Source organism: Sebastes umbrosus, chromosome 16, assembly GCF_015220745.1.
Source record: "Sebastes umbrosus isolate fSebUmb1 chromosome 16, fSebUmb1.pri, whole genome shotgun sequence".
NCBI classification, from domain to species: Eukaryota; Metazoa; Chordata; class Actinopteri; order Perciformes; family Sebastidae; genus Sebastes; species Sebastes umbrosus.
The window spans coordinates 7,865,252-7,891,041 of NC_051284.1; the positions used below are offsets into that span (position 1 = coordinate 7,865,252).

At 42.0% G+C, this 25,790-nt stretch overlaps 1 protein-coding gene across 5 annotated transcripts; it reads right to left on the bottom strand.

The window, feature by feature from the left end:
• Positions 1-562: 562 nt before the first annotated feature.
• On the bottom strand, positions 563-25,691 carry ctage5 (CTAGE family, member 5). 5 transcript variants are annotated; one of them, XM_037796784.1, is made up of 30 exons: positions 25,476-25,689; positions 25,165-25,298; positions 23,960-24,046; positions 21,422-22,927; positions 21,293-21,370; positions 18,205-21,175; positions 17,756-18,001; positions 17,381-17,481; positions 13,859-13,990; positions 13,653-13,674; positions 13,375-13,463; positions 12,999-13,070; positions 12,134-12,244; positions 11,904-11,975; positions 11,681-11,785; positions 11,286-11,408; positions 9,985-10,173; positions 9,202-9,292; positions 8,988-9,055; positions 8,819-8,889; positions 8,633-8,734; positions 8,409-8,505; positions 8,089-8,156; positions 6,899-6,984; positions 6,649-6,762; positions 5,326-5,484; positions 3,063-3,209; positions 2,793-2,845; positions 2,523-2,706; positions 563-1,813 (listed from the first exon to the last, which is right to left on the bottom strand). In XM_037796784.1, exons 1-30 carry the CDS (start codon positions 25,585-25,587, stop codon positions 1,602-1,604), a joined length of 7,602 nt encoding a protein of 2,533 aa, XP_037652712.1. In that variant the 5' UTR covers positions 25,588-25,689; the 3' UTR covers positions 563-1,601. The 5 variants fall into 5 exon arrangements, with proteins under 5 accessions (XP_037652712.1, XP_037652709.1, XP_037652710.1 ...); XM_037796781.1 differs by having other exon boundaries at positions 563-1,275; positions 1,598-1,813; positions 18,205-22,927; positions 25,476-25,691; XM_037796782.1 differs by having other exon boundaries at positions 18,205-21,370; positions 25,476-25,690.
• Between the last annotated feature and the right edge of the window lie 99 nt (positions 25,692-25,790).

Here is a 25,790-nt window from a genome sequence, read left to right on the forward strand (position 1 = left end):
TCTATGAAAGGTATATTATCTGCTAATTAGCCTTACCATAATACAAATGCTACTAACACATATGGCATGAAGTACTAGTAGTAAATATTCTCCAAGTCAATATATATTATTTGTATTTCCATGGATTAGGCAAATCAACAGCTGAGTATTTGTTCTGAATTTAACAGGGATGATACTTCAAAACAAATTCTACAAAATCATATACAGTGTACAAGTCTTGTAATTAAAATCGCATATATGCAAATTTATTTTGTAAATGTTTTTCCACCTTCAAGTAAAAGTTCTGTAAATGTTTACACATCATAAGAGTTTGGTCAGGCAGTTAATTACATACGAATTGTGCTGTACAATCAAGGTTACAATAAATTAAAGTATATTTTGGAATACTTTGCAATTACATATTTAAACATTGCTGTACTGTACATGTCGTATGTACAGTATTATCATAGAAAACACTGATAACTTTCCAATTACATTCCAATGCTCCGTTACTCTCGGTGGCCACCGATGAGTTTGCGGTTTACTTCTCCATGCACAACAAATTTGTGAAATATGGAGACACTGACAATTTGACACTCTTTATTCATCTATTAATAATCACTTTTTACAAAATTCACATGGGTGTCATCTCTTTCTGGCTGTGAAAGAAGCCTCTCTTCCAATCAGTCCATTTCATTCACCTCTCTGCGACTGCTGGGATGAGTCACAGGCAGCGTACTTCGGCAAAATACAAGCAGCTACTATGAGCCACTTTTTTCAAGCTGAGGCCACATGTAACATAATCAAAAGCATTGTTCGCTTGCTTGCTGTTTGAAATAATAGCTTTGTTGATGAAGGAGAAGTCTTACAAATCCCACAGGGAAGCCAGTGAAATCCAGTTATGAAACTTTAATCATATTAAAGAAACTGTCTCATTTGTAGATGAATCCAGGTTAACAAAAATGCAGATGCTAAAATTTGTCTATTTGCTAAATGATGGTGACAGTAGTGAGAGCGTTGGTATAATAAAATATATTTTATTAGGCCTAAAAGGTGTATTTCTTCCCTGATAGTCTGATCTTTTAGATTTCTCTTTCTGTGCCATCGGGATGAAATGTTGACTGATGCCAATGTGTAAATCACTCCATTCTCTGCCACATGCACACATTTCAACATAAGTGCCTTTAAAAAACTTTTCTGGCATTGTCAAGCAAACAAGCAGCTGTTTCTGGTTCACGTGGAAACATCCCCCCCGTCACAAACACAGACGTACAGATTAAGCTGCCGTGATCCTGCCTGTGAAATTACACAACAGAACATAACCGCTGTCACTGCGACTCCACAACAACAGGAACTACTTCACAGGGACTATAGCTGGATGATGATAGGGCAGAGCGAGAGTAACAGAAAGAAGAAAAAAAAAGGCAGAGGAAAGAGAGAGGAAAGAGAGGGGAGAGCAGACAGACAGGAACAAAGTGGCTCATGGTTTCCCCCTTCATTAAACACATCCTCCTGTTTAATATGTAGATGTTACAGAAAAATTGAACCGCCCAACCATCCATCTACCGCTGAGTTAAACTTTTAGAATACCCGTCATGTCACAGCTCAAGTGGAAAACCTGGTCAAATGGCGTCCTCGGGCGAGGGTGTGTGCTCCTCTGGCGACCGGCTGTGTGGTGGGAAGGGGAGGGACTGCTGAGGAGGACCCATGTGACGATGTGGGTGGCCGTCGGGCAGAGGGTGCCGCATGGGGGGACCGTAGTGAGGAGGAAGAGAAGGTCCGCCGGAAGGGAAACGAGGAGGGAACATCATCCCTGGAGGTGGAGGGGCCCACACTGGAGAAAGAGGAAATGGAAAGAGAGCGTTCGGTTAAAGGTACAGTGGCGACATCTAGGAGTGAGGTTGCAGATTGCAACCAACCGAGTAACCCTCCGCTCACTCCTTTCTTGCAAAACAGGGCTACTGCAGAAACATGGCGGAGCAACATGGCGGACTCTGTGAAGAGGACCAGCTCCCTCTGCAGATATGAAGGACTCATTCTAAGCTAATGAAAACACAACAATTCTTAGTTTCAGGTGATTTTACACTAATGAAAACATAGTTATGAATATTTCATTACACGGCTTTGTTGAAAACTCAATCCTGATTGGTCGATTATGGCATTCTACGGTCTGTTATTTTTTTTATAGCAGACCACTGCTATGCATAACAGACCACTGCTATGCATAACAGACCGTTGCTATGGACGCAGCTCTGATGTCGGACTCTGGAGGACCGTTTTTGTGTCAAATTATTGATTTCTTAAGTAAGTAGCTGTGTGATAAGCGGGATAATGTACAGCTAGTGGGTCATTGTTGCGAAATAAACCCCGACAGGGCGATGCAGGGCCCCGACGCGGAGCATCGGCTCGCTGTACATTAACCCTTACATATTCCATTTCTGCTAATAGATCCCCCGAAATGTTACACACTGTTCCTTTAACTCTGATGACATTTAGAGATAATGTGGTACTTGAAAGTTGTGAAGATAGATGTGACTGCTTACTAGGCATCATGGGAGGACCGCCAGGTCCCCTGGGACCGTAGAAATCGGGAGGTGGTGGTCCATAGGGGGCTCTACGAGGAAAGGGACCGTCCATGGGGCCCATGGGGCCCATTGGGCCCATCGGGGGTCCGCCCCCCATCCTTGGATCACTTTCAGGGGGAGTCCTTCGATCACCAGGTCCAGACTGGTGACACAGAAAGGTTACAGAGGCTGGACCACAGATCTAAAACACACACATGCTACTCAAACACACACAAATACATCACTTACCTCTCTGAGTTCCTGTTCACCGGGCCCAAGGTTGTTTTCTCTATATGAGCCATCTGCATTGAAATGAATGAACGAATGGAGTAAAAGAGCAATCCTGAACTAGATGGTCCATGTGTGTGTTTTTTGTTGTTTGTGTGTTGCATTCCAACACGTCTAGATATTCACAAAAGTTTGCATTCTGCTTTCCATATGTTCACCTATTTACAGTCCAGAGTTAAAGATAGCGAGACAGTATAGATGAGAACATGACAAGCAGCTATACAGACTCACCCGCCATGTCTGCAGGGTGAGGGGGTCCTGGGGGGAGACCCCTAGGATGGAGAGGGCCGGGTGGGAGGGAGCCAGGAGGCAAGTGGCCCAGAGGTCCAGGAGGAGGTCTCCTGTACATCGGACCTCCTGGTTCTGGGAACATGTAGCCTAAGAGACAGACACACAGTGAGAGAGAAAGATATGTCTCAATATTATATCAACAGCTCTCTATTTTCAAAGCTGCAGTAAATCAGCTCTAATCCGTAGCGTCATGTTGATATTTCTGGCGGTTGCTTCCCCTCTCGGGATCATGTGATAAATGATCTGATGTAAACACTTTTATCACAGAGCTTCAGAGACGACTGTAGCTTCCAGTGTCAAAACTCAAAATGCGTTAAACACAATACACATTCACTGTCAACATGCATTTTACCATGCACATGCACACTTTTGCTGTTGACTTTCCAAACACAGGTGCAACTAATAACCTTAACGGTGGATGGCTGCATTCCATTTTAATTCATGTTATGAGCTACACCTGTGCATTGACTGCTGTAATCCAAATTTGTTGCAGACACAACAACACGATGCCTTTAGAACAGACATGAAATACTGGGCCTGAACAAAATCCATGTGCACGTGGTGCCTCAGGCTGAATTCTTTACACATGTATGAATAATGTAATTATGAATGAATGTTTGATGACACAGAAGAAATCCAGCAGTGCCACATGCAAAATATCTCTCCATGAGCGTGAGGACATATAAAAAGAAATGTTCCTTGCTCAAGCCTGAAGACTGATTCTCACTTTGATATGCAGGAGCAGGAACAGAACACAGTACAATTGTATTTCATTCAGGTCACATTGAGTAGACAAGATGTTTTTTTTCCAACATCGCACCACAGTAAAATAAATGCGTGAGCGTCACCAGGCCTTTCTATAGCCACGTTTCCACCAGGTCAGTTCAGTTTGTTACACATTAGAACGGTTATTTTCACGTTTCCATGAGCAAAAGTTGTGGATAGATCCAATAGAACCACCCCATTCTTGGTACCACCTCGGTCGAGGTTCCAAGTGAGCCGAGTCGATACTAGAAGGTGGAGTTAAACCACTACAGACCACTGATTGGTCAGAGAGAATGGTCACTAGCGTGACACAAGACATCCTGCACAAACCCCTCATTTTTAAATAGCCAAGCTACTGTCAATAGACACCACAATTTTTAATTCACTCAACCCATATTTTTAAAAATGGCAGCTTGCAAAACTACGCCATACACTATGTAAACTACACTGTTCAATTGACAAAGTGCAGATCCTCTGTTTGGTTGCCGTTGAAATGATTCAGCGAGTGTCCCGTTGAAGATGGTGTCACGGCTAGGGATGGGTACCAAGACACGGTACTAAATGGGGCAGATTTTTTCAAGACGGTAGTGTCGATAAGCTCCGAGATCTCTCTCTCAGCCTGTCATCTGTGTGCGTCTCTCTTCCACACACACACAGACACACAGAGACTGGAGATCCTGATCTTAGCCACAATGGTGGAGAGAACAAAACTGTCCCAAGTGTGCTCATACTTATACTTAGACTTAGACAATGCTCGTTGCCAAATGTGCAACACACCTTTTGCTTGTAAGGGCGGAAACACGAGCAATCTATGAAAACATCTGGCGAAAGTACATCAGATACAGGTGGAGAAATGCACCGTTTTCGACAGACTAGCTCGTAGTTCATCCCTCGTTGCTCCATCCACCATCATCACATTATAGTTTAGAATAGTGATTTGTTCAAAACATGACCGTTTCTTATACTATAAATAATTGTTTATTTGATTTATTTTACATTTTAATCATCACATTATAGGTGTTTTGTTCAAAACAATGCTGTTGCAGTTGCTACTTGAATGTTAATTTACATACAGTATATATGACAAAATAAAGCAATGTTAATTCTGTTATGAATTTGTTTAATTTGTTCTCTTAAAAAACAATAAAAAGAACCGTTAAAAGTACCAGATTGATAAGCAGTATCAGTAAGAGTAGTAGTACCGTTAAAATGTTAACGATACCCATCCCTAGTCACAGCAGTTTCACGCGCAGTCGCTACGACGATCAGCTGAGAATCCCGCCTACACTGACCGGGTACTATCTGCAGTGGAAACACGGCTAGAGGAAAGCACCTGGTACCAAAAGTGAGTCGAGTCGAGCAGAGGCGTACTACTACAGGTTGACGACCCACCGGACATTACTGATTCACTTTCTCTTTGCCTCTCTCGTACACACACCTGGATGTCCTAGGGGCCCGGGGGGCCCGGGCGGTCCTGGTGGAGGGCCCCTGCGATCTCTCTCCCATGTTGGAGAGATTGAGCCACTGTCTGAATGAGGACCTCCACTCCGCTCCAGCTCTCCTTGGCCACCTGGGGGCTCCATTGGACCACGAGACACTGTGGAGGAAAGGACCGGAGGAAAGAGACAGAAAGTACGAGAGAAAAGGAAGGAAGGAGAGATAATTGAAGATGTTGATGAATGTGAGAGAAAGAGAAAGAGAGAGAGAAAGAGAGAGAGAGAGAGAGAGAGAGAGAGAGAGAGAGAGAGAGAGAGAGAGATGGGGAAAGAGGGAAGGGAAGAAGCAGAACCAGGATCGGCCACAGACAAAATATCAGACAGTTAGACCAGAATGAGTGTGACTGCAAGCCGGAGACAAAGAGAAAGTGTCATGTCAATCAGAATGAACTATATGACATATCATATCATAACATCACATCACACTATTTTTCCCATTAACTTTTCAGAGCGCTAACAGCATGCTAGCATACAGACCATGCTACTGCACATGTTTAAGCATCTGCAGTTGATCATGCTACAGCCAGCTGACCATCTCCAACATGCTGCCAGTGTTTTTTGTGATGAAAGTGTGAAACTGAATTACAAATGAAAGTAAGATGTAAGATGAAAGTTTTGTAATTCAAATCTGCAAAACCTAGTGATACAGAAAATGGCTTATGAATCATAACAGAGGACACGGCTGTACTAAAGATAACTCAACACGCAACTACAACACTAGAAGATATTGGGAGAGTGTCCTGAAAGTATATGAATGAAAAGGAGGAAAACTATATTCTAGGGCTGCAACTAATGATTTTTTTCGCTGTCGATTAATCTGTCGATTACATTCTCGATTAATCGATTAGTTGTTTGGTCTATAAAATGTCAGAAAATGGTGAAAAATGGAGATCAGTGTTTCCCAAAGCCCGAGATGACGTCCTCAAATGTCTCGTTTTGTTCACAACTCAAATATATTCAGTTTACTGTCATAAATGAGTAAAGAAACCAGAAAATATGCATTTTTAAGAAGCTGGAATCAGAGAATTTTTACTTTTCTTTCTTTAAAAATGACTCAAACCTATTAATCAGTTATCAGAATTGTTGCCGATTAATTTAATAGTTGACGTTAATCGATTAATTGTTGCAGCTCTACTATATTTATGTTTGTAGTGGTTGCGTTTGTGCATAATTCTAGGGGGTCTTATATGGATCGGTGTGCAGCTGCAGCTGTCTCTATATATGTGGCTTTCTGTGTGTGTGTGAGTGTGTGTGTGTGTGTGTACCTCTAGGAGACAGTCTAGCAGGTGGTCCATCCATTAATGTAGGAGGAGACAGGAAGGCTCTGGTTTCAGATGCAGGTCGACCCAGAGGAGATGGACCGTATGGTGACCTTTCAGCTGGAGGTGAAGGACAGTTTGGTGAGTGCAAAGTCAAGGGAATCTGTGGCCTACTGCTTCCACGCTGGGGTCTATTAACCACAGAATTTGATGAAGGCTCAATAACGCATGTTTTGGTTTATATGTGTGTACTAACCTCTGAAAGGCAGTGGTCTAGCCAGGCTGTCCAAGGCGTAGGGATCTTTGTCCAGGGCGTCTAGTTTAAACTGCGTGTCTGTCAGCCTGTAAACAAACACAACTGGAGTCAACATAATGACAAACAGTTTCTGGACCTGACTATGTAATGTATACATAAAGTATATAAAAAAACAACAGATGATAATATCTAAAACATTTCTATGGAATTCAGAATACAGTATATTTTTTGAAATTGTACCACAGTTGGATTTGTGAGCCACGAAAATAAATAGGTTCTGAGTGCTCTTAAAAATGAGTACAACTTAAATGGATGGTTCGGATTTTTTGAAGTGGGGTTGAATGAGGTACTTATTCATAGTCAGTGTATTACCTACAGTAGACGGCGGCCGGCATGCATCCAGCTTGAAGAAACAGACAGGAGTACAGAAACAGAAGCAAAGCAATGTTGACGGGGGCAGCATCAAAAGGAATTTTAGCCAACTAAAAGAAAGGGCCACCTAAAAAACAATCTATATCAGTTTGAGTGTACGCTATAGTGAGAATATTTTGACAGCACTTTCCGACGGGGAACTGAAGCTGTTACATCCATCTATGCTCTCTTCAAAGCCACCAGACTCCATTGACAAAAACAGTAATTTTACCTCGCAGAGCACAGGACCTGCTGGTCTACTGCTGTTTTGATCGGTTAGCTTGTTTGTATAATTGTGTGACTTTGGTGTTTTAAAGGGCTTATTCGGATTCCCCAAAGTCACACAATAACATAAACAAGCTAATCGATCGATGCAGCGGTAGACCAGCAACTTGTCTGTGCTCTGCAAAGTAAAATTACTGTTTTTGTCAAAGGAGTCTGGTGGCTTTGAAGAGAGCATAACAGCTTCAGTTCCCTGTCGGAAAGGGCTGTCTGATGGCAAGGTAAAGCAGTGAAAATGTTCTTAATATATAGTACACTTAAACTGATATTGATTTTTTTAGGTGTCTAAAATAAGATTTGCTGCTGCCCCTGTCCACTGCAGTACATTGCTTTGCTTCCGTGTCGGTAATGCCTGTCTGCTTCTCCAAACTAGGGTGTTGACTGTCAACCACTGTATGTATTACACTGACTATGCATAAGAACCTAATAAAACTTTAAAATATCCAAACTATCTCTTTGACCTTTTGTTAATTTAAGTTCAGTTACTGTATGCTTACTTCTGTCTGAAGAGGGCGTTCTCTCTCCTGATGTCTGCTAGGTCTCTTTCTGCTGCTCGGGCTGCCAGCTGGAAAATCAAGCCACGCTCAGTAATATGACATGACATATGTACATAGATACAGATACAGTCAAGATCAGTGTACACCATTAAGCTAAGTCATTTGAATACAGCACTTCAGTCCCAGATCTAACGTCAGAGTAGCTGCGTTAGTGTGCTCCAGTGACAGGAAAATAGGAGCAAACCATCACAGCCACACTGACTGACTAAATAAAAAATAATCTCAATATTTTTCGCATGTTTTTGAGGTGTTTTACTAACCCAATTATTGTGTGCTTTCTTCTCGTGTGCAGATATTTGAGTCTGGTAAGACTGTTTGGTCTTCTCGAGCTCTTCCTCCATCTCTCCTGCTCGTTGTCTGAGGAAAAAAGCGATGTACAGGTGAGTCTCTACAGGTGTGTCAGTGCATGGGAGGCTCACGAATGTCCCCTGCATATTGCATACTGTCATAATGTGTTTGGTGATACTTTGAGGGAGCAGCTTACCTGTAGTTGCTGAGTTCTTCCATGGCCAACGCAATGTTTTTGTCAGCTTTATTTAACTTCTCTTCTTTCTGAATGCGCTCCTTCTCCTCCACTGTCAGCAGCCTGCGAACGCACACGTTCATCAACATCCTGTACAACTACTATAACTTGCATTTGCTCTTCCGACATTTATCCTTGTGTCTATACCTGTGTAGTTTGAGCTCATTCTCCTGGTACATTTCTGTCATAATGTGGAGTTTCTGTTGTAATCTTTGGACCTGTACGCGTCAAGAAGAGAAATTTATCCAAAAGAAAATTAATGTGGAACAACAATATAATAAAATATCACCATTAATACATGGTTGAGGGCAGCTACCTGATCTGCGTATTGCTCAGTGTCCGACTGCAGAGATACTTTCTCATTATCCATCTCCTTAATGCTCACTAGAGGGGAAAACAAACACACAGTTACATCAGTGACATGTCTAGTCTCTAAACTGATAGAATTGAGTTTTAATTATAACTTTGTGCAATTAGATTGTTTCTATATCAGACAACTTAATGACAACCTCAGTGCACAGTTGACTCACCTTGCAGGTCTTCTTTAGCTTTGACTTCATCGTTCAGTTTTGCGAATAATCTATCCTTGTCTTCATCTACTGATTTGAGGTCTGCATTCAGCTGCAAACAAATACAAACTCAACATATTAGCAGGCTTTCAGTAAAGTTTAAAGAGGTGTTTAATATGAATGAGGTTTTTAGCTCTCCAGAGAGTTTCCAAACATTTCAATATCATTAAAGAGGACCAATTATTTATTTTATTTTCAGGTGCATACTTGAATTTTGGGTTTCTAGTAGAACATATTTACATGCTTTAATGTTCAAAAAACACTTTACTTTTCTTCTACTGTCTGTGCTGCAGCACCTCTTTTCACCCTCTGTCTGAAACGCTCTGTTTGAGCTCCTGCCCCCTCTCCCGAAAAGCCCAGTTCGCTCTGATTGGTCAGCTGGCCCACTCTGTTGTGATTGGTCAACCGAACCAAACTCTTCTGACTCCACTCCAGCTCCGCTCTAACTAGCTTTGTTTGAGGGAGTGTCAAGTTAGCCGCTAGGCAGGTATTATGCAAATGTGTTACTTGGTGACATCACCACGTTACGGAAGAAAAGGCAGGACGTGAAGCGAGGCGTTCCAGGCAGTTCAGGAGCAGTGTTTCTGTGGGGGAGAGGAACTCCCTTTGGCGTGGACTTTGTAACTTTGCAGACCTTTTACATGCATAAAAAACTATACAACACACTAAAGGAAAGGGGAGAAGCCTAAAAGCCTAATAGGTCCTCTTTAACAATGAATGCCTGTGTCCATTTTAGTGAAATACCTTAGCAGCATAGATAAGTTTCTGGACTTTCTGAAGATGGCCTTGTGTGTCCATAATGTCTCCTCTTCCATTCGCCTCTCCTCTCCCTGCTGTACCATTAGACGTCTCCTTCTCTCCTCCTTCCTCACCTCCCTCCTCCTCTAGGTCTGAATCCCAAGCTTTCATCCTCAGCAGTCGGTCTGTCAAGGACTGGAAGAATACACATCATTTAGTGTCAAACTCATTTCTAACAACACTAAGGCCGGGTTGCACAAACAAGAATTTAATCTAAGATTAGTTCTAATCAGCAAAACTAGGTTTAAAATGAGTAAATCCAGATTTAAAATTAAGCAGAGCTCTGTTGCTCTGTTTAGTAAATCCAAGTTTATTGATGTAAACCAAAATTAAATTGTGTATAAGGAGATGCTTGCTTATCAAAAATAAATAAACAAATAAATAAAATTGTGTGCTGTCAGGACTTAGTAATTAGGCTATAAAAAAGGGGTGATTGCATTTTGGCTGCTCTACTCCTTAACAAAACGTTACATTGTTCGCTAGCTAGCTAAAACGTTATGCATGATGACTCAGCAGAGAAGCTCTAATTTCTCCTCCTTTGAGAAAAACTTGTTGGCCGAATTAATGGAGCAATATGGCAAAAATAATAGAGGAAACAACAGACAACAGCCCAGAAACAAAAAGACTGCCTGGCAGCAACTGGCAGACTGTTTTAATAGATCAACTGGAGTGAAGAAAGAAGAGACGTTGCTGCTCAACTTAAATCTTTTTGGAAAACATAAAATCAAAAGGCAAAAAAGGATGCAGCAAGTGTAAGACAGGAGTTATCCATCAAAGGAAAATCTCATATAAATCAATTGGGGTGATTCTGTCCTTAACTTTCTCTGAGGAACTTGATTATTTTGCTCAATCCATCTCAAAAAGCAGCCACTAAACCTCTTCAAGTGTAAGTTTAAAGTTAATACTGGATAAAATTTTTGAATTGGAGTTTAAAGTTTTGATGCAACAAAATTTAATTGAATCTAGCTGTAGAGTAAAAACTAAGCTGACATTAAAATAGAGGTTTAAATGTAATCTTTCTTATTTTAAGTTAGTTTTTAAACATGATTATATGATCATTAAAGTTATACCATGATTTAATTGTATCTGAAAATGATGATAATCTTTTACATCAGTTTGCAGTCTTCTTCTGCGTTGGTTCTCGACATTTTTCATGAATTGAAACATAGTTTTTAATAGACAATTCAAGGTATATTATACAGTAACTAGCTACAATATACTACAATTAATGCTAGAATTAACCATACCGTTATACGCTCATCCTTGTTGGCCACATCCTGCAGCATCCCGCTGTGGGAGATTTCACACCGGCTCATCTCTGCCTCCAACTCACTCACTCTTTCTGCCCATCCCTCCACCTGCTGCCTCAACTACAGGGAGAAGGAGACAGAACAAGGGTGGGTGGGTCAGAGATACAAAATATACCAAGAACAGATCAGATTTTGTTTTATCATTTAGTGTACATAGGTTGTAAAGAGTTTACTTAGAAAACCATGAATCTAGTACAGTATGTGATTGGATGGACTGAGTGGAACAAACTGGCTAAGTAGTACTTTAAAACTTCCATTTCAACCATACAAGAGCAAAACCACCTCACTTACTACCATGTATAGTAATTGCAGGTGTGTGTACAGCATCCTACCTGAGCGTTGCTCTCCTGCAGCAGTGTGTTCTCCTCTCCAGCTGTTTCCAGATTCCTCTGTAGTCTGTCACAGTTCATATTGTACACTTTCAGGGTGGTTTGTGCCTAGAAACAATAGAGGCAGTGATCATGGAGGGACAGAGCAGAGGAGGGAAAGATGAAGCAGCAAATAGGAGAGGACAGGAATTTAAAAGTGCAGAGATGAAAGGTTAGGTAATGTTACCTGCTCTTCCTGTGACTGGAGGTCTTTGGTTTCTTCTTCAAATGTTTTCATGCTTTCTTCTAGCCCCGCTATCTGGAAGGATAACCAACAAAAAAATAATCCACTCTATCAATATCACACGAATGCAATGGATTCCCATTCCTATTCAAATGCCATTCTTGTAGATGTTACACAGTTAACTAGACTTCAACAGTTTGGTATTATTGATAGTAGTGTGTGTGTGCTCCTACCCTGTTTTCCTGCTCTGTCCTGTATTCTCTCTGCTGGTCAAGTTGATCCTTCAGTTGTTCCAAATCCCTATCCATCTCTCTTTTGGCATGTCCCAACTGTCTTGCTTTGACCTGAAGGAGCAAGAAAACAACATGTGGTCAAGTGAGAGCAAAAGAGTGAGAGAGGGTGGAGTGAACATGAAGAGTCAGGTCACAGTGTCAAAATGTGACTCTTCCAAATTTGGTGAGGCAGTTTAATTTTTTTAATTAAAAAAAATGTAATTTAAACCACTCTCATAGTGACGTTTACGGCCGCAGCAGGTTGCTGTTTTCAGCAAAATAGCGCCAAAAAACTCCACTGTTCACCACCTGCTCAGCATCAAACAGCAGAAGGATACAGTTTGAGACTAGCTGTTGAACATAGTGGAGCATTTAGCAGCTAAAGAGACAGATATTTCCCTCAGGAGTTGATGGAGGTCAAAAACACACCATTTCATTAGCAAGGTGGTTGCCAAAAACACAACTAAAAAAAAGATAATATTGCTCCTTAACTGCTGGATGTGTAAATAAGCAACTGTTATATAAACTTGGACAGGTGATGATATGTCAATGTTGTGTTCACAACTGGTTTCCACTGTGGCAAAAAAAAATGATTGCAGGTTTAACTTAAATTACACCATCTGGCCAACTGTGGAAAAGGCACACACAATAAAATACCTTTTGTTGGGATGACTAAATGACTGAAGTTACATCTTATGAACAGTAACAGACTTTTTTTAGCAAATCACTATGCAGAAGTCTGTAGTTTAACAGTCTGGCTTTGGTTTCCTAGTAGTTCGACATTTCTTAATCTCCCTTTAATTCTTTTTTTCCCCCTCTGCCTTACCTCCAGTTGTTCTGTCTTTTGAGTTTGGGCCAAGACACCGCTGTCCCTCAGCGAGTTCTCCAGGTCATCATGCTGCAAATGAAACATAATGAGGAAACAAAGTTTGTATGAGTAAATATGGGCAAGGTAGCCATGACAAAAATACAATTAATCAGGATTTAAACTTATGTTCATAATTGTCTGCAATGATTTTGCAATGAGAGACGTTCTGCTTCTTGATTGCACCTCAGACAACATGCGTAAGTCTCTCCCATTTTCCAATTCAGACGTTTTACACGCCATGGAAATCAACACATATTATATAAATTTGGCCTCAGTTGAAAAACAATGTTGTGTGTCTGACAGGCTCTGCCACCAGTTAGTCAGCAGTACCAACCTCTTGTTGACATTTGCTGAGAGTCTCAAGAACTTTACACTTCTCATCCAGCAGCTGCGCAACCTGCTCAGCCATCCACCGCTCTTTACCTGAAAACAGGGAATACAAAGTTTATAAACACATTCAAATTATTTGTTCAGTTATTTCTAACATATTTCTGCTTAATGGGTTAATATGCAGTGGTCAGAGAGAGGTTAAATTGGCAGTGATTAGTGATGTATTAGATTTATTTCTGCCAAGTCATAGAAGTGGGATATTAAGGATTAGTGAGAACTTACTGCTATACATTCTGCTTTTGACCTGTGAAGAAATAAAAAGAAAACAACAATGAACAAATAATAAAGGGATATATCGGTTGATAAATGTGTTGATTGCCAAACGAACAAGTGTGGTCTCTTTGTGTCTATGTTTAAACCAAATTCATATATTGCATATAAAATCTTTGTGTTGTTGATGTGTATAATATACACGGCTGTGTACTCACAGAGCTATAACATCTACAGGTGAACAGCAGCATCGTCACGAGCCCCACCACACTGGAGAAGATGACTGGTTCCCATGGCACGCCGTAGAGGTCCGGCCCGGGTCTGATGTCATCCGGCAGTGACGACACAACCTGAACCAAGAGGAGAGATCTGTTTATTTTAGTATCTGGTTTTAATGAATGGGCTCCTTGTAAGACGGGGAACAATATTTGGTTCCCTCTATTTGACTTAATGGATTGTACACATACACAATGGTACACTGTTGTGGACATAAGGATCAGCTTCTAAGTGCTGCATGCAGGGTCTGAAATTAAGTTTCTTCCTTACCTGCCACTGTGGCAGGTCACTGAAAATTTCTACCAGGCACTCAATTTACATTAGAGATGGTTTCATGCAGCCTGGCAGTGAAGAGACCCACAATACAGCTGTTTGCATCAGTAGGTAGGGCTTCTTACAATTGTAAAAGGAGTCAAACAACAGGCTTATTTCATCTTTAAGTAGTTTTACTGTTCTTACAATTAACCACTGAATGTATGTCATATTAGCTGGCATTGTAAGTAGTAAGCCTTGACTATTCAGCCTTAACAGTTTACTACACAGCTAGTTAGATAGTAACTTATAGAGAGCAGTAACATAGTTATCTGCTACATGGAAAATAAAAAAAACTACCATATATTAGGTCAAATATCACAAACAGCAGAAAAGCATAACTAGGTAACTCTGTGGAGAATTACAAACACGTCTGAAAAGCGACTTAAAGTCTCCATGTAGACCTGACAGCTGGTTAACAGGACTCACACGACACACAAGCAGTCAAACATGAGCTGTAAACAATCAAGAGATGCCCTCAGCGACAGTACTGAGCTGTTTACGACAGCTTGACAACCCGTTGTTACGTTAGGTCAGCTGGTTGTCGGCTAGTGAGGAGATGCTAACGAGACCTGCCACATAACGTACATCCTTCACTCTCTCCACGGCGATACTGTAGTAAACCTCGGCCGTCGTCTGGAAGTCCACCGCTTTGCTGGCCAACTGGTCGCCTACCGTATGTTCCTCCATTTAGTTGTTATTTGAGTGATATCTGTCATTTAATAAACTGACATTAGGGAACTAGAAACTGAAGCTATCGGCGACTTCACATCCTCTTCACAACACCGACGCTCAGGAGTGGACCACCACGTCACGTTGCACGTCGTAGGGGTGGCAGGATGTTGGATTATCTCTTCAAACTCTTCGTCAAGATTCTACTCGACTAATATTGCTTCAGAATATGATAAAACAATTAATAGTATTATATATCTGAAGAATTAATTAGTACGTATACATTTATTTGAGCACTCAGGTTCATGCAGATATGCGTACACCCCCGCCAGTGTACACAATGGTTCACTCGCAACGTCACCAATTGTAAAATGCCACACTGGCACATCGGAGCACTTTTAAAGTGACACCAAAAGAAACAGGTGTCACTAAAGTAAACGCAGAAATCTCAATGTCGTCTTTAATAATCTCCTGAATAACTAACACGATTATTTAAAATTTAACACGTACTGTTTTTACACAAAAGCCTTCTTTCTCAAGCAGTTCACTACCTATGTGTCAGCTGTGTTGAGTTATGGCAGCAGGGTAATAATAACCATAGGCTGTATAATAACAAGCTGGTCAAAGTAAGTAGGACATAGGTGAAGACTCCACTCAGTCACCAGATGTTTCAAAAAGTAGCTTACTCACCGAGCTGGCTTCATTTTCGTCCATTTAAAACCAAATTAATCACAAGCCTAGTTCTCTCAAACCATTAGATACAGTTTGCCTTTAGAGCAGGTGGGTTGCCAGCTGGCTCAACTTGTGTAATAGACCCACCAGCAGCACTCAGGGAGAATGTGAGTGATGGTGAAGGAGCCAAGCCAGCTTGACAGCTGAGACGTAGATGCCAAAGCTGAATGTCCAGAGGGACAGTCGGATCAACATGTCACAAGTTCAGTGTCTTAAAGGTCCCATATCATGCTCATTTTCAGGTTCATACTTGTATTTTGTGTTTCTACTAGAACATGTTTACATGCTGTAATGTTCAAAAAAACATTTATTTACCTCAAACTGTCAGCCTGAATATGCCTGTATTTACTCTCTGTCTGAAACACTCCGTTTTAGCGCATTTTGACGGAATTGCAACAGAATTGCGTTTCTAGGCAACAGCTTGGGTCCATGTGTTCTTCCTGTCAGCTGATGACATTCACACACACTGCAACAGGAATAAACTGGGACACATTTAGAATGTTTACGTTTAAAACTGTCAAGGGTCTAAATATTGTATATTTGTGACATCACAAATGGACAGAAATCCTGACAGCTTGTTTCAAATGCAGAGTTTCTGAATACGGACTGTGTGTATTTCCCTGTGGATTGAGCTTTTCGATACTTTCTCAGTATTTTTATAGGACTTAAGCCTGCTTTATAATAAAAAACATGAAAATCTCACTTTTTTATAATAGGGGACCTTTCACGAATGGGCAGAAATCGTGGTTCGGTTGATCAATCAAAACAGAGTGGGCCAGCTGACCAGTCAGAGCAGACTGGGCTTTTCGGGAGAGGGGGCAGGGGCAGGAGCTCAGGCAGAGCGTTTCAGCGAGTGGGTGAAAAGAGGTGCTGCAGCACAGCCGGTATGAGAAAAATTAAGCGTTTTTTGAACATTAAAGCAACAGTAGGTAGAATTAGAGCAAATATGTTTAAAAATAGTTATCTTTATAAAACGGTCACTATATCCTGACAGTAGTGCATGAGACAGGTAATCTGGTTAAAAAAAAACATGTGCCTCTGTGTCTTCCAGTACTCCCAATGGCATCTGCAAGACTTCACAGACCAGAGGAAAACAACCAATCAGAGCCGAGCTGGAGCCTTGCCGTCTCTGAGCAGCTGTCAATCACTCGCAAAGTCCGATCAAACTGTCAAACTAGACAGCGGTGATCAAATATGAATTAACATTCTGTTACTGTAATGTCTATTTCTCGCCTCAAATGTTTTCAGAAACATCTTGTAGTGTACTGTTTAGCTGTAAAATGAGAAAATGCTTGGTATTTCCTCAATTTATCTCAACGTTGCTGCCGGGTCACAAACTTTCTTCATATTTGATCATTGCTGCCTAGTTTGACCGTTTGATCGGTGTTCGCGAGTGATTGACAGCTGCCTCGTTGAATGAACAGCCAATAGGAACGCTCTCTCTGAAATGACTTGTGATTGGCCAAAGTCTCCCGTCACGGGCTAGATTTTTCTAAAGCCTGAAAACAGAGCCATGAGGAGGTGAAGAAGTCTAGTTATCTCTCAGAACACTTGAATTATAAAATGCTGAAAGGTTATTATGGAAAGGTTATTTTTGCCCAATGATGCCAAAAATATTAGAAGAAAAACTAAATGAGTTGCAGCTGTGTAGTTGGATGTCATATTACAAATGAACTGCACTTATGACTTTGACCATTTTTTGTCCAATAATTGAACCAACATTCAGCTTCCATGGAGATAGATCTCACCTGTACAGTAAGCCATATGAGGAGCTCTCGCACTGCATGAACATGAGTGGTCGTCTCTTCAGCGATCTGATGTACAAAGTCCAGAATCTGCTTCACCACCCCTGGAATTAGAGTCACAAACATAATGGAATTTAAAATGTTAGCTTTCGACCTTTATCACAATGATATATTATTAAAGTTCAACACAAAGCTTTTATCTTTAATGTGTTAGTGTTAAACAAAAATGTAAATCATGTTGTGGCCATGCCATAATGTTCCATGTTGTGTGTCGCAGCAGGAATGAGGATGCAGCAGGCCGAGTAGCTCTCCTCCTCAAATCTTATCGCTTAATATCTTTTGAATCATCTTGTAATCCTTCTTGATTATACTTCATACCTTCCGGTGGCCGTGGTGATCCTGGCTGAATGTGAGGATGGGATTCAGAGGACGCTCTCTCTTCTTCTTCACTTCTTTTTCCCTTTTCTCCTTTTCTCTCCTCCTCAGTCACTCTGTCTTTCTCTTTATCCTCCCCCATCCACTCATCTCTTGGAGTGTCGTTGCCTACAGAGGAATCTTCCTCAGTGTCCGTTCCCTGATCTTCGCCGTGAGTTGAACAGGATTCACCAACACAGCTGGCCTCAGCTGTATTGAACAGGGGAACACATGCACTCTGATTGAGATCAAGTCAAACCAAAATTTGAATATTAAATGAATGATCTATGAGGCCATGCAGACGTTGTGTTGCACTCTGATTGAGATCAAGTCAAACCAAAATTTGAATATTAAATGAATGATCTTTGAGTGCCATGCAGACGTTGTGTTGCTGGTGTCTGGTGGTGATTCACCTGTGTTGAACGTCTCTCTCACTCTTTCCAGCAGCATTTCTAGCTTCTGGAGTGCGATGAGCGCTCTGGTCTTGTCTTTGTCCTCCCGCGGTGCATCCGAGAGCTTCATGCTGGGAGCGACCAGCGTCTCCCTGTGATAACGCAGAAGTCTTTCTATGTCCAACAATATTAACTTGTCATTATCGGGGTCGCGGGTCGTGGTTTCTGAGCTTCCTAAAATGTAATCCAAAAACTGCAGCTTGTGTCGCCCTAAGAGCTCCGTCAAAACGTCCGTCTCGTCCGCGTTCATGTGGGCGAGGAGGTTCTTGTAGTGTTTAGTGAGGTGTTTTGGTTCCGAATGGGTCTGCGTTGGGGACGGAGATGATGTCTGGGTGTCTGTAAAGGAAGGCTGCTGTTGTGACACGGTGACGGGAGAGTCTGTGTGCAAATCTTGCACGTAAACCTGACTTGAATCAGTGGTTGAATCCAGTTCTTGCTCAGGAGGGAGAGAGGCCTGAGATGTCTCGCCTGTGTTACAGTCCAAACTTTGGGTAGGTTCTGTGGACGCCTCAGTTTCGGTGATGGGCGATCTGAAATAGCTAAAGGCGCTTTGGAAAAGGCCGAATGTTCCTCCGCTTTCACTCTCTGCTCTCCCTTTATTGTCGCCACCAGACAGAAGAGTTTGCTCAGATATCACAGCCTGGCTTTCAACGAGGTCACTAGAGGAAATTGAATCCTCCATTCCTCCCTCTGTCCCTCCTTCATCCTTTTCTTCCTCCTGTATTCCATCCTCATCTTTCTCCATGCTTTCAACTGGTACTGTCTGACCCACTCCTGTCCTATCTGCTAACATCTGATCCTTGACAGCCACTGCATCTTGCTTTCCTGTCCCTTCATCTATTGAGCTCAACCTATCAGCAGAATCATTTCCCTCTCCGTCCCTCATAAGTCTGTCTTCGCTAGCTTGAGGACAGAGTTCGTTTGAACATTTATTAATGCTCCTCTCCTCCTCTTTGTTCCTCCTCTCACCCTCCACATTCTCCATCTCCTGCTTTTCCTCAACCTCCTGTTTCATTTCATCTTCCACCTCCTCCTGTTTATTATTTTCTTCCATCTGTGGGTTTTCAGTCTGACTCTTTTGAGTCTGCGTGGACTTTTCAGAGAACACAGATTCTGAGCTGCTCTCATCTTGTGTCTCTATCTCGTTGCTCTCTGACTCTGGACTGTCAGTGTCTTTCTGAGATAAATAGTGGAGGCTGTTTTCCTCTTTTAACTCTTCTATCTCCTGCTGCTTCTCCTCTTCCTTCAACTCCTTCACTTCCTCCTTTTTCTCTTCTTCTTTTAACTCCTTCACTTCCTCTGTCTTCTCTTCCTTTAACTCTTCCTGCTGTTTCGTCCCCTCATTTATCTCGTCCATCTCATCTTTTATCTCCTCTGCCTTTAGCTGCTTCACTTCCTCCTGCTTCTCCTCTTCCTTTAACTCATCCTGCTGCTTCTTCTCCTCCTTTATCTCCTCCATCTCATCCTTTATCTCCTCTTCCTTTAACTCCTTCACTTCCTCCACTTTCTCCTCTTTCTTTAACTCCTTCACTTCCTCCTCTTTCTTCTCTTCCTTTAACTCTTCCTGCTGTTTCGTCCCCTCATTTATCTCCTCCATCTCATCCTTTATCTCCTCTGCCTTTAACTGCTTCACTTCCTCCTGCTTCTCCTCTTCCTTTAACTCTTCCTGCTGTTTCGTCCCCTCATTTACCTCCTCCATCTCCTCTTTTATCTCCTCTTCCTTTGACTTTTCCATCTCCTCCTCCTTTAACTCCTCCACATCCTCCTGTTTCCCCTCTTCCTTTAACTCCTTCACTCCCTCCTGTTTCTCCTCCTTCTTTAATTCCTTCACTTTGTCCTGTTTGTCCTCTTCCTTTAACTCTTCCTGCTGTTTCGTCCCCTCATTTACCTCCTCCATCTCCTCTTCTATCTCCTCTTCCTTTAACTTTTCCATCTCCTCCTCCTTTAACTCCTCCACCCCCTCCTGTCTCCCCTCTTCCTTTATCTCCCTCATTTCCTGTTGTTTCTCCTGTTCCTTTAACTCTTCCATCTCCTCCTGCTTCTTCTCCTCCTTTAACTCCTGCACCTCCTCCTGTTTCCCCTCTTCCTTTATCACCCTCATTTGCTGCTGTTTCTCCTCTTCCATCTCCTCTTTTAAGTCCTCCACCTCCTGCTGTTTCCCCTCCTCTTTTAACTCTTCTATCTCCCCCTGCTTTTCCTCGTCCTTTGACTCTTCCACTTCATCAGTCTGAGTCTCAGTTTCAGAGCCTATAGCTGACTTTAGACCGTTTTCATTCACAATATATTTCCCAAACCCTGTTGTCTCAGTTTGGACGGGCTGGAGGCTGATTTCGTCGCTATCTTTCTCAGTGTCTTTAACAGCTTCCGTTAGCTCGTGTCCATCACCATCCTTTTGTGTGGCCTCCCGTTGAGACACGGTTGAGTCCTGATCTGCATTGTTTTCTATCTGTGTTGTGCTCTCACTAGTGGAAAACGTTCTTCTGTCCTCCTCTGAGGCATTTTCAGACATAGATTCAGTACTTCTATTGGTAGAATGGGATGCTCCAAACTCCTGAGAGCTGCCCTCCCCCTGCTGTCCTAACTGTCCCTGACGTGTCCCTGTTTCTGTGTTATCGTCAATCACAGCTACTGAATCTGAGTGATCAACACTGGTTTCTACACTGTGAGCAGGTAAAATGTCATCCTCATTGGAGATCGGTTCATTTCTCTCCACAGCTGTGCCCGATGACAACAAAGACTGACCGCTCTCTCCTGCTGAGTCATCAGTCTGAGTCGTGGAAAATTCTGTCCCTGCATTATTCCCTTCACCTTCACGATCATCACTACTAGCACCAGTTGCAACAGATGTATCGGTGGATTCTTCTGTGTAATTGATCTGATTTAGGATCTGGGCACCTTCCTCAACCACGTCCTCCGTTTTGTCCTCCTCAACCTCGCCTACATCCACGTCCTCTGTTTTGTCCTCCTCAACCTCGCCTACATCCACGTCCTCGGTTTTGTCCTCCTCAACCTCGCCTTCATCCACGTCCTCTGTTTTGTCCTCCTCAACCTTGCCTACATCCACGTCCTCTGTTTTGTCCTCCTCAACCTCACCTACATTCACGTCCTCGGTTTTGTCCGCCTCAACCTCGCCTACATCCACGCCTACATCCACGCCCTTGGTTTTGTCCTCCTCAACCTCGCCTACATCCACGTCCTCGGTTTTGTCCTCCTCAACCTTGCCTACAGAACTTAAGTCAGGCCCTAAATTGTTGTCAAATTGTGTAAAAAAATCCTGATCCATGTCTCTTTCAGTTTTCATTTTGTCTTCTCCTGGCTCTCTGTTATTATCCTCACCTTCATTTTCTGCTGTTTTGGGCATCTGATGATCTTGACCCTCCATTTCAGCAGATCTTCCCTCATCTAGGACCTTTTTCTCTTTCTTGTGATCATCTGAAACATTATATTCCTCTTCCTCCTTACTGCTGTTGAGCATTGAAGACATTCCACCTACAGCCTGAGAAATATCTTTTAGATCGACCTTGTATGCTGCGTCTTCAGGTAAGACACTATCCCTCCTACTGTCTGAAGTACCTATATCACTATTATTACTGTCAGCATTCTGGTCTTTTGGAGTTTCATCCACCTTTGATTCATTGCTAGTTTCTGTCCTCACCTCCTCTATCAGTACTGGTTGAGATTGACTGGTATCATTCTCTGAACCTGTCAGTTCTTCTAAGGTTTTGTCCTCTTCTGTCTCCTTAAAACCACTTCCTTCACTCTCCTCAACTTCACTCTTGTCTTTCCCGAAGCCTAACATGTCCCCGATCCCCATATCCAACCAAGAACCAGATGCTGGCTGTCCTTCCTCCTCCTGGATTGTCTCCTTGGCCTGTCTTTCAGGTGTTGTCTCATGCCCCGACTCCTGATTGGTCAGGCCAAACCCCAGCGTGCTTGACAATCCGTTTCCTAGCCAATCCAATGTCCCCATCTCTTTCTTCTCCTCTTCATGTAATTGGCTGCCTTCTAGGTCCAGAGACATCCTCCTGCTCCTGAATGTCTCTGCTGGTTCTTCGTCATCTTCTCTCTCTTCATCTTGCCCTTTCTCTGCCGAATTATCTGTTTTTTTCTCCCCTCCATAGCCAAGCCACCCAGTCATGGTTGAAACGTAAGAATCAGCAGTTTCTCCTTCTTCTTCTCTGCTTTTCACAGCATCATCAGGTTTTGCTTCTCTTCCAAACCCCAGCCATCCCGTCACTGAAGAAGCGACAGAAGCTTCGGCCTGCATCTCTTTCCTCTCATCTTTTTTCTCTCCTTCTGCCAAACTGCCAGCCTCTTCCTCTTTAGCTAGACCTAACCATCCTGTCACTGAAGAACCAAGCCAGGTAGAGGGGGCAGACCCACCTTGTTCGTTCGGAGCCGCGGGAATCTCCTGTGGTTCCTTGAGAGCGTCACCAACATTTTTGTTTTCGTCCTCTTCTGCCGATATGCCGTCAGCTTCCTGTGCTGAAACTGGAGATTCTGTAGAGGGATCTTCAGATGTTGAAGGACCTTCAGCGTTTGTGTCATCGGTGTATGGAGCAGTTTGGGTGGTTTCTGACCCCTGGTTCTGGATTTTCTGATCATCATCATCATCATCATCATCGTCCAGATGACTGGAGTCAATGGGGTAACCAGACTCATCCATACAGAAGAAATCAGATTTCTGAATGAAAAGAGGAAATGAGGAATAAGGCTTTTATTTTGTAGAGATTCAACAACTACTAACTCCGGAGTAAATACCAGAGGTGTGGACTCGTCACAAAGCTTGGACTCGAGTCAGACTCAGACTTCACAAAATCAAAAAGGACTTGCAACTCGACTTGGACTTTAACACCAATGACTCGTGACTTTGCTTGGACTTGAGCCTTTTGATTTGAAAATACTCCACAAATGAATTAATTTCCCTTCATTTCCTGAATCATTAACTTATTTAATTTAGTTAATTCCCCAGACCCACTTTGTTTGAACCAATCCGACCGCATCCAATCAAGTTGCAGGACAGAACCAGGAAGATCTAATGTTACTGAGTGCCAGTTGAAAAAAATTATACCAAGATAATTATGTTTGTATACAAAAACTATGTGGTGATCAACAAATAAATTAATTGCAGTATGCAAAACGTGCGGGTCGAAAATGACAGATGGAGACGCAAATAGCATTACATTTGGTGAAGATTGCATTATGACCTGTTTAAGACTCGAAACTCAAAGTTTAGGAGTTGGGACTTGACTCAGGACTAGAATGTCTTGGAACTTGACTTGGGACTTCTCAGTCTTGGGACCTGACTTGAGATTTGACTCGGGACTGGCATGTCTTTACTTGAGTCTTGATTTGTGACTTGTCAGTTTTGTGACTTGACTTGGACTAGCATGTCTGGACTTGGGACTTGTCAGTCTTGGGACTTGACTTGGGACTTGATTGGGAATGGACTTGGGACTTGTCAGTCTTGGGACTTGATTGGGAATGGACTTGGGACTTGTCAGTCTTGGGACTTGAGTGCAAAGACTTAAGACTTACTTGTGACTTGCAAAACAATAACTTGGTCCCACCTCTGGTAAATACTATACCATATGACAGTACACCAGTTTATTCTATTTATTTACAGTGCTATTTACCTGCTATAAGTTATTATGAAAGAGGGTGCTTTGTTGAAAGCCTCTAATCTGAAGAGCTACTGAAGTGAAAGCCTAGTTACCTGTGTTTCCACTGCTCTCTCCATCGTAGCATAAACCTGCTCCTCTTGCACTGCATCCTTTGGGAAATAGCCAAACTGTCTGTCAATCTGAAATCAAAAGGAAGCAAAGCAGCCATCATAGTTCTGTCTTTGGGGAAGAAAGGACAGAGGGAGCACACGACAATCAGGAAGATAAGAAGAATAGCTAAGTGACGCAAATGAAAAAAATCCTGATGTTGTTAACAGCTGTAATCCCATCAGAAAAGAGGCTATAAGTGTGAGCCTGATTTCCCCAAAGCACACAAAGACATTGTACAAGAACTCAATAGAAATACAATATTTGACTGTAAAAAAGGTGACTCTTGATGCAGTGTGAATTTTGTATCACAGTGGTTATATCTGTTTTAACATTATACCAAATATCTGTATCTGCTGTATATGTGAGCTTACTGTATGTGAAGATATTTGTACACAAAACACACACAATCACTTTAGCTCAATGTTGTTGACTGTTTATTGCTGTTATTTTTAAATCCTAAATCCTTTGAGTTAACTATAATTGTGTACTCCATTATCCTGACAATTTCCCACCTTCAGAACTACTTACAGTCTATCCAACTCATTCCTATGTTTCTACAGATTCCTAACAAAGATTTGTATGTATTCAGATGTGCATTTTTGTTAAACACTCCACAGTTAAAGAAATAACATAGACATTTACATTGATTCAGTCTTTGCTTAAAGCCAAAAGCCATTCAAAGCAGCAGCGGATTTTGCAGCGAAATTTGAATCACCAAGGTTCAAAAATCATTGTGAGGAACTGTGTCATGTGTATCATCATTTTAAGAAAATAATTTTCCATCTTAATCAATAATGAAATGTTATGTTATGTTTATATACAGTAAGTAAAGTGATTACCAAAATAAAAGACACACAGGTAGTGGTGATGTTGGGGTCAGCACATTAATATGTCAGTGTTTCCGATTATTCACTCATTTGTTCTGTCATAGTACATAATTAAATCATTCTATAAACAAACTGGAGTGCTCTCACAGAAGTTTGTATTTACCATGACTCAGCCAATCAGTGCTGAGAACCTAAACTATCTGTATTATAATCAAGGCTAATCTCTTTAACCAAGAACCTGAGACGAGGGATTGTTTTGGGTTCATTACATTCTCTTTTAAAGAGAGAGAGACAGAGAACGAGATGGAGATATCACTCACACTGCCTGCCCAGAGGTCTTCCCTCTTCCCGGTCAGTTTGTGGTAAACCAAAATGGTGTTTCCTCGTCTGAAGCTCAGGAAACGGCAGTCCGCACCATGGTGGTCCCTGACGGCCTGCACTCTGCTCATCATGCCTACACACACACACACACACAATGGCAAAAAGAGATTGGAATGGCTGGATGGATTAAATGTATAAATGAAAACAGAACAATTATCATCACAAAGAAAGCTTTGAAAACAAACATAATTACATATAAAGTGTATGTATATCATGAACCAGAATGATATTCTAGCAGTTTTAAACTTACTTTCACACTCAGGATCTCCACAGATCTTGTAGTCAGACAGCAATCCCAGATTTAATTGAGGTAAAATCCCCAAAACTATGCCTGCACCCCACAGGATTGTGTTAAAAGCCATTCTTGTTGTTTTAACAGGAGTGTGTTAGAGAGAAAATGTCCATAATAACTCCAAAAATACCTCCGACCAGTCGTGCTGGCATGTGGACATTGCCTCTAAAACTGTTGCTGTCATGAATACAGAAAAGTAAATGAGAGAGCTGAGATAAGATATAGGGGCTAGTGTGAGGATAATCATTAACATATCCCAGAGCTGCATTACAA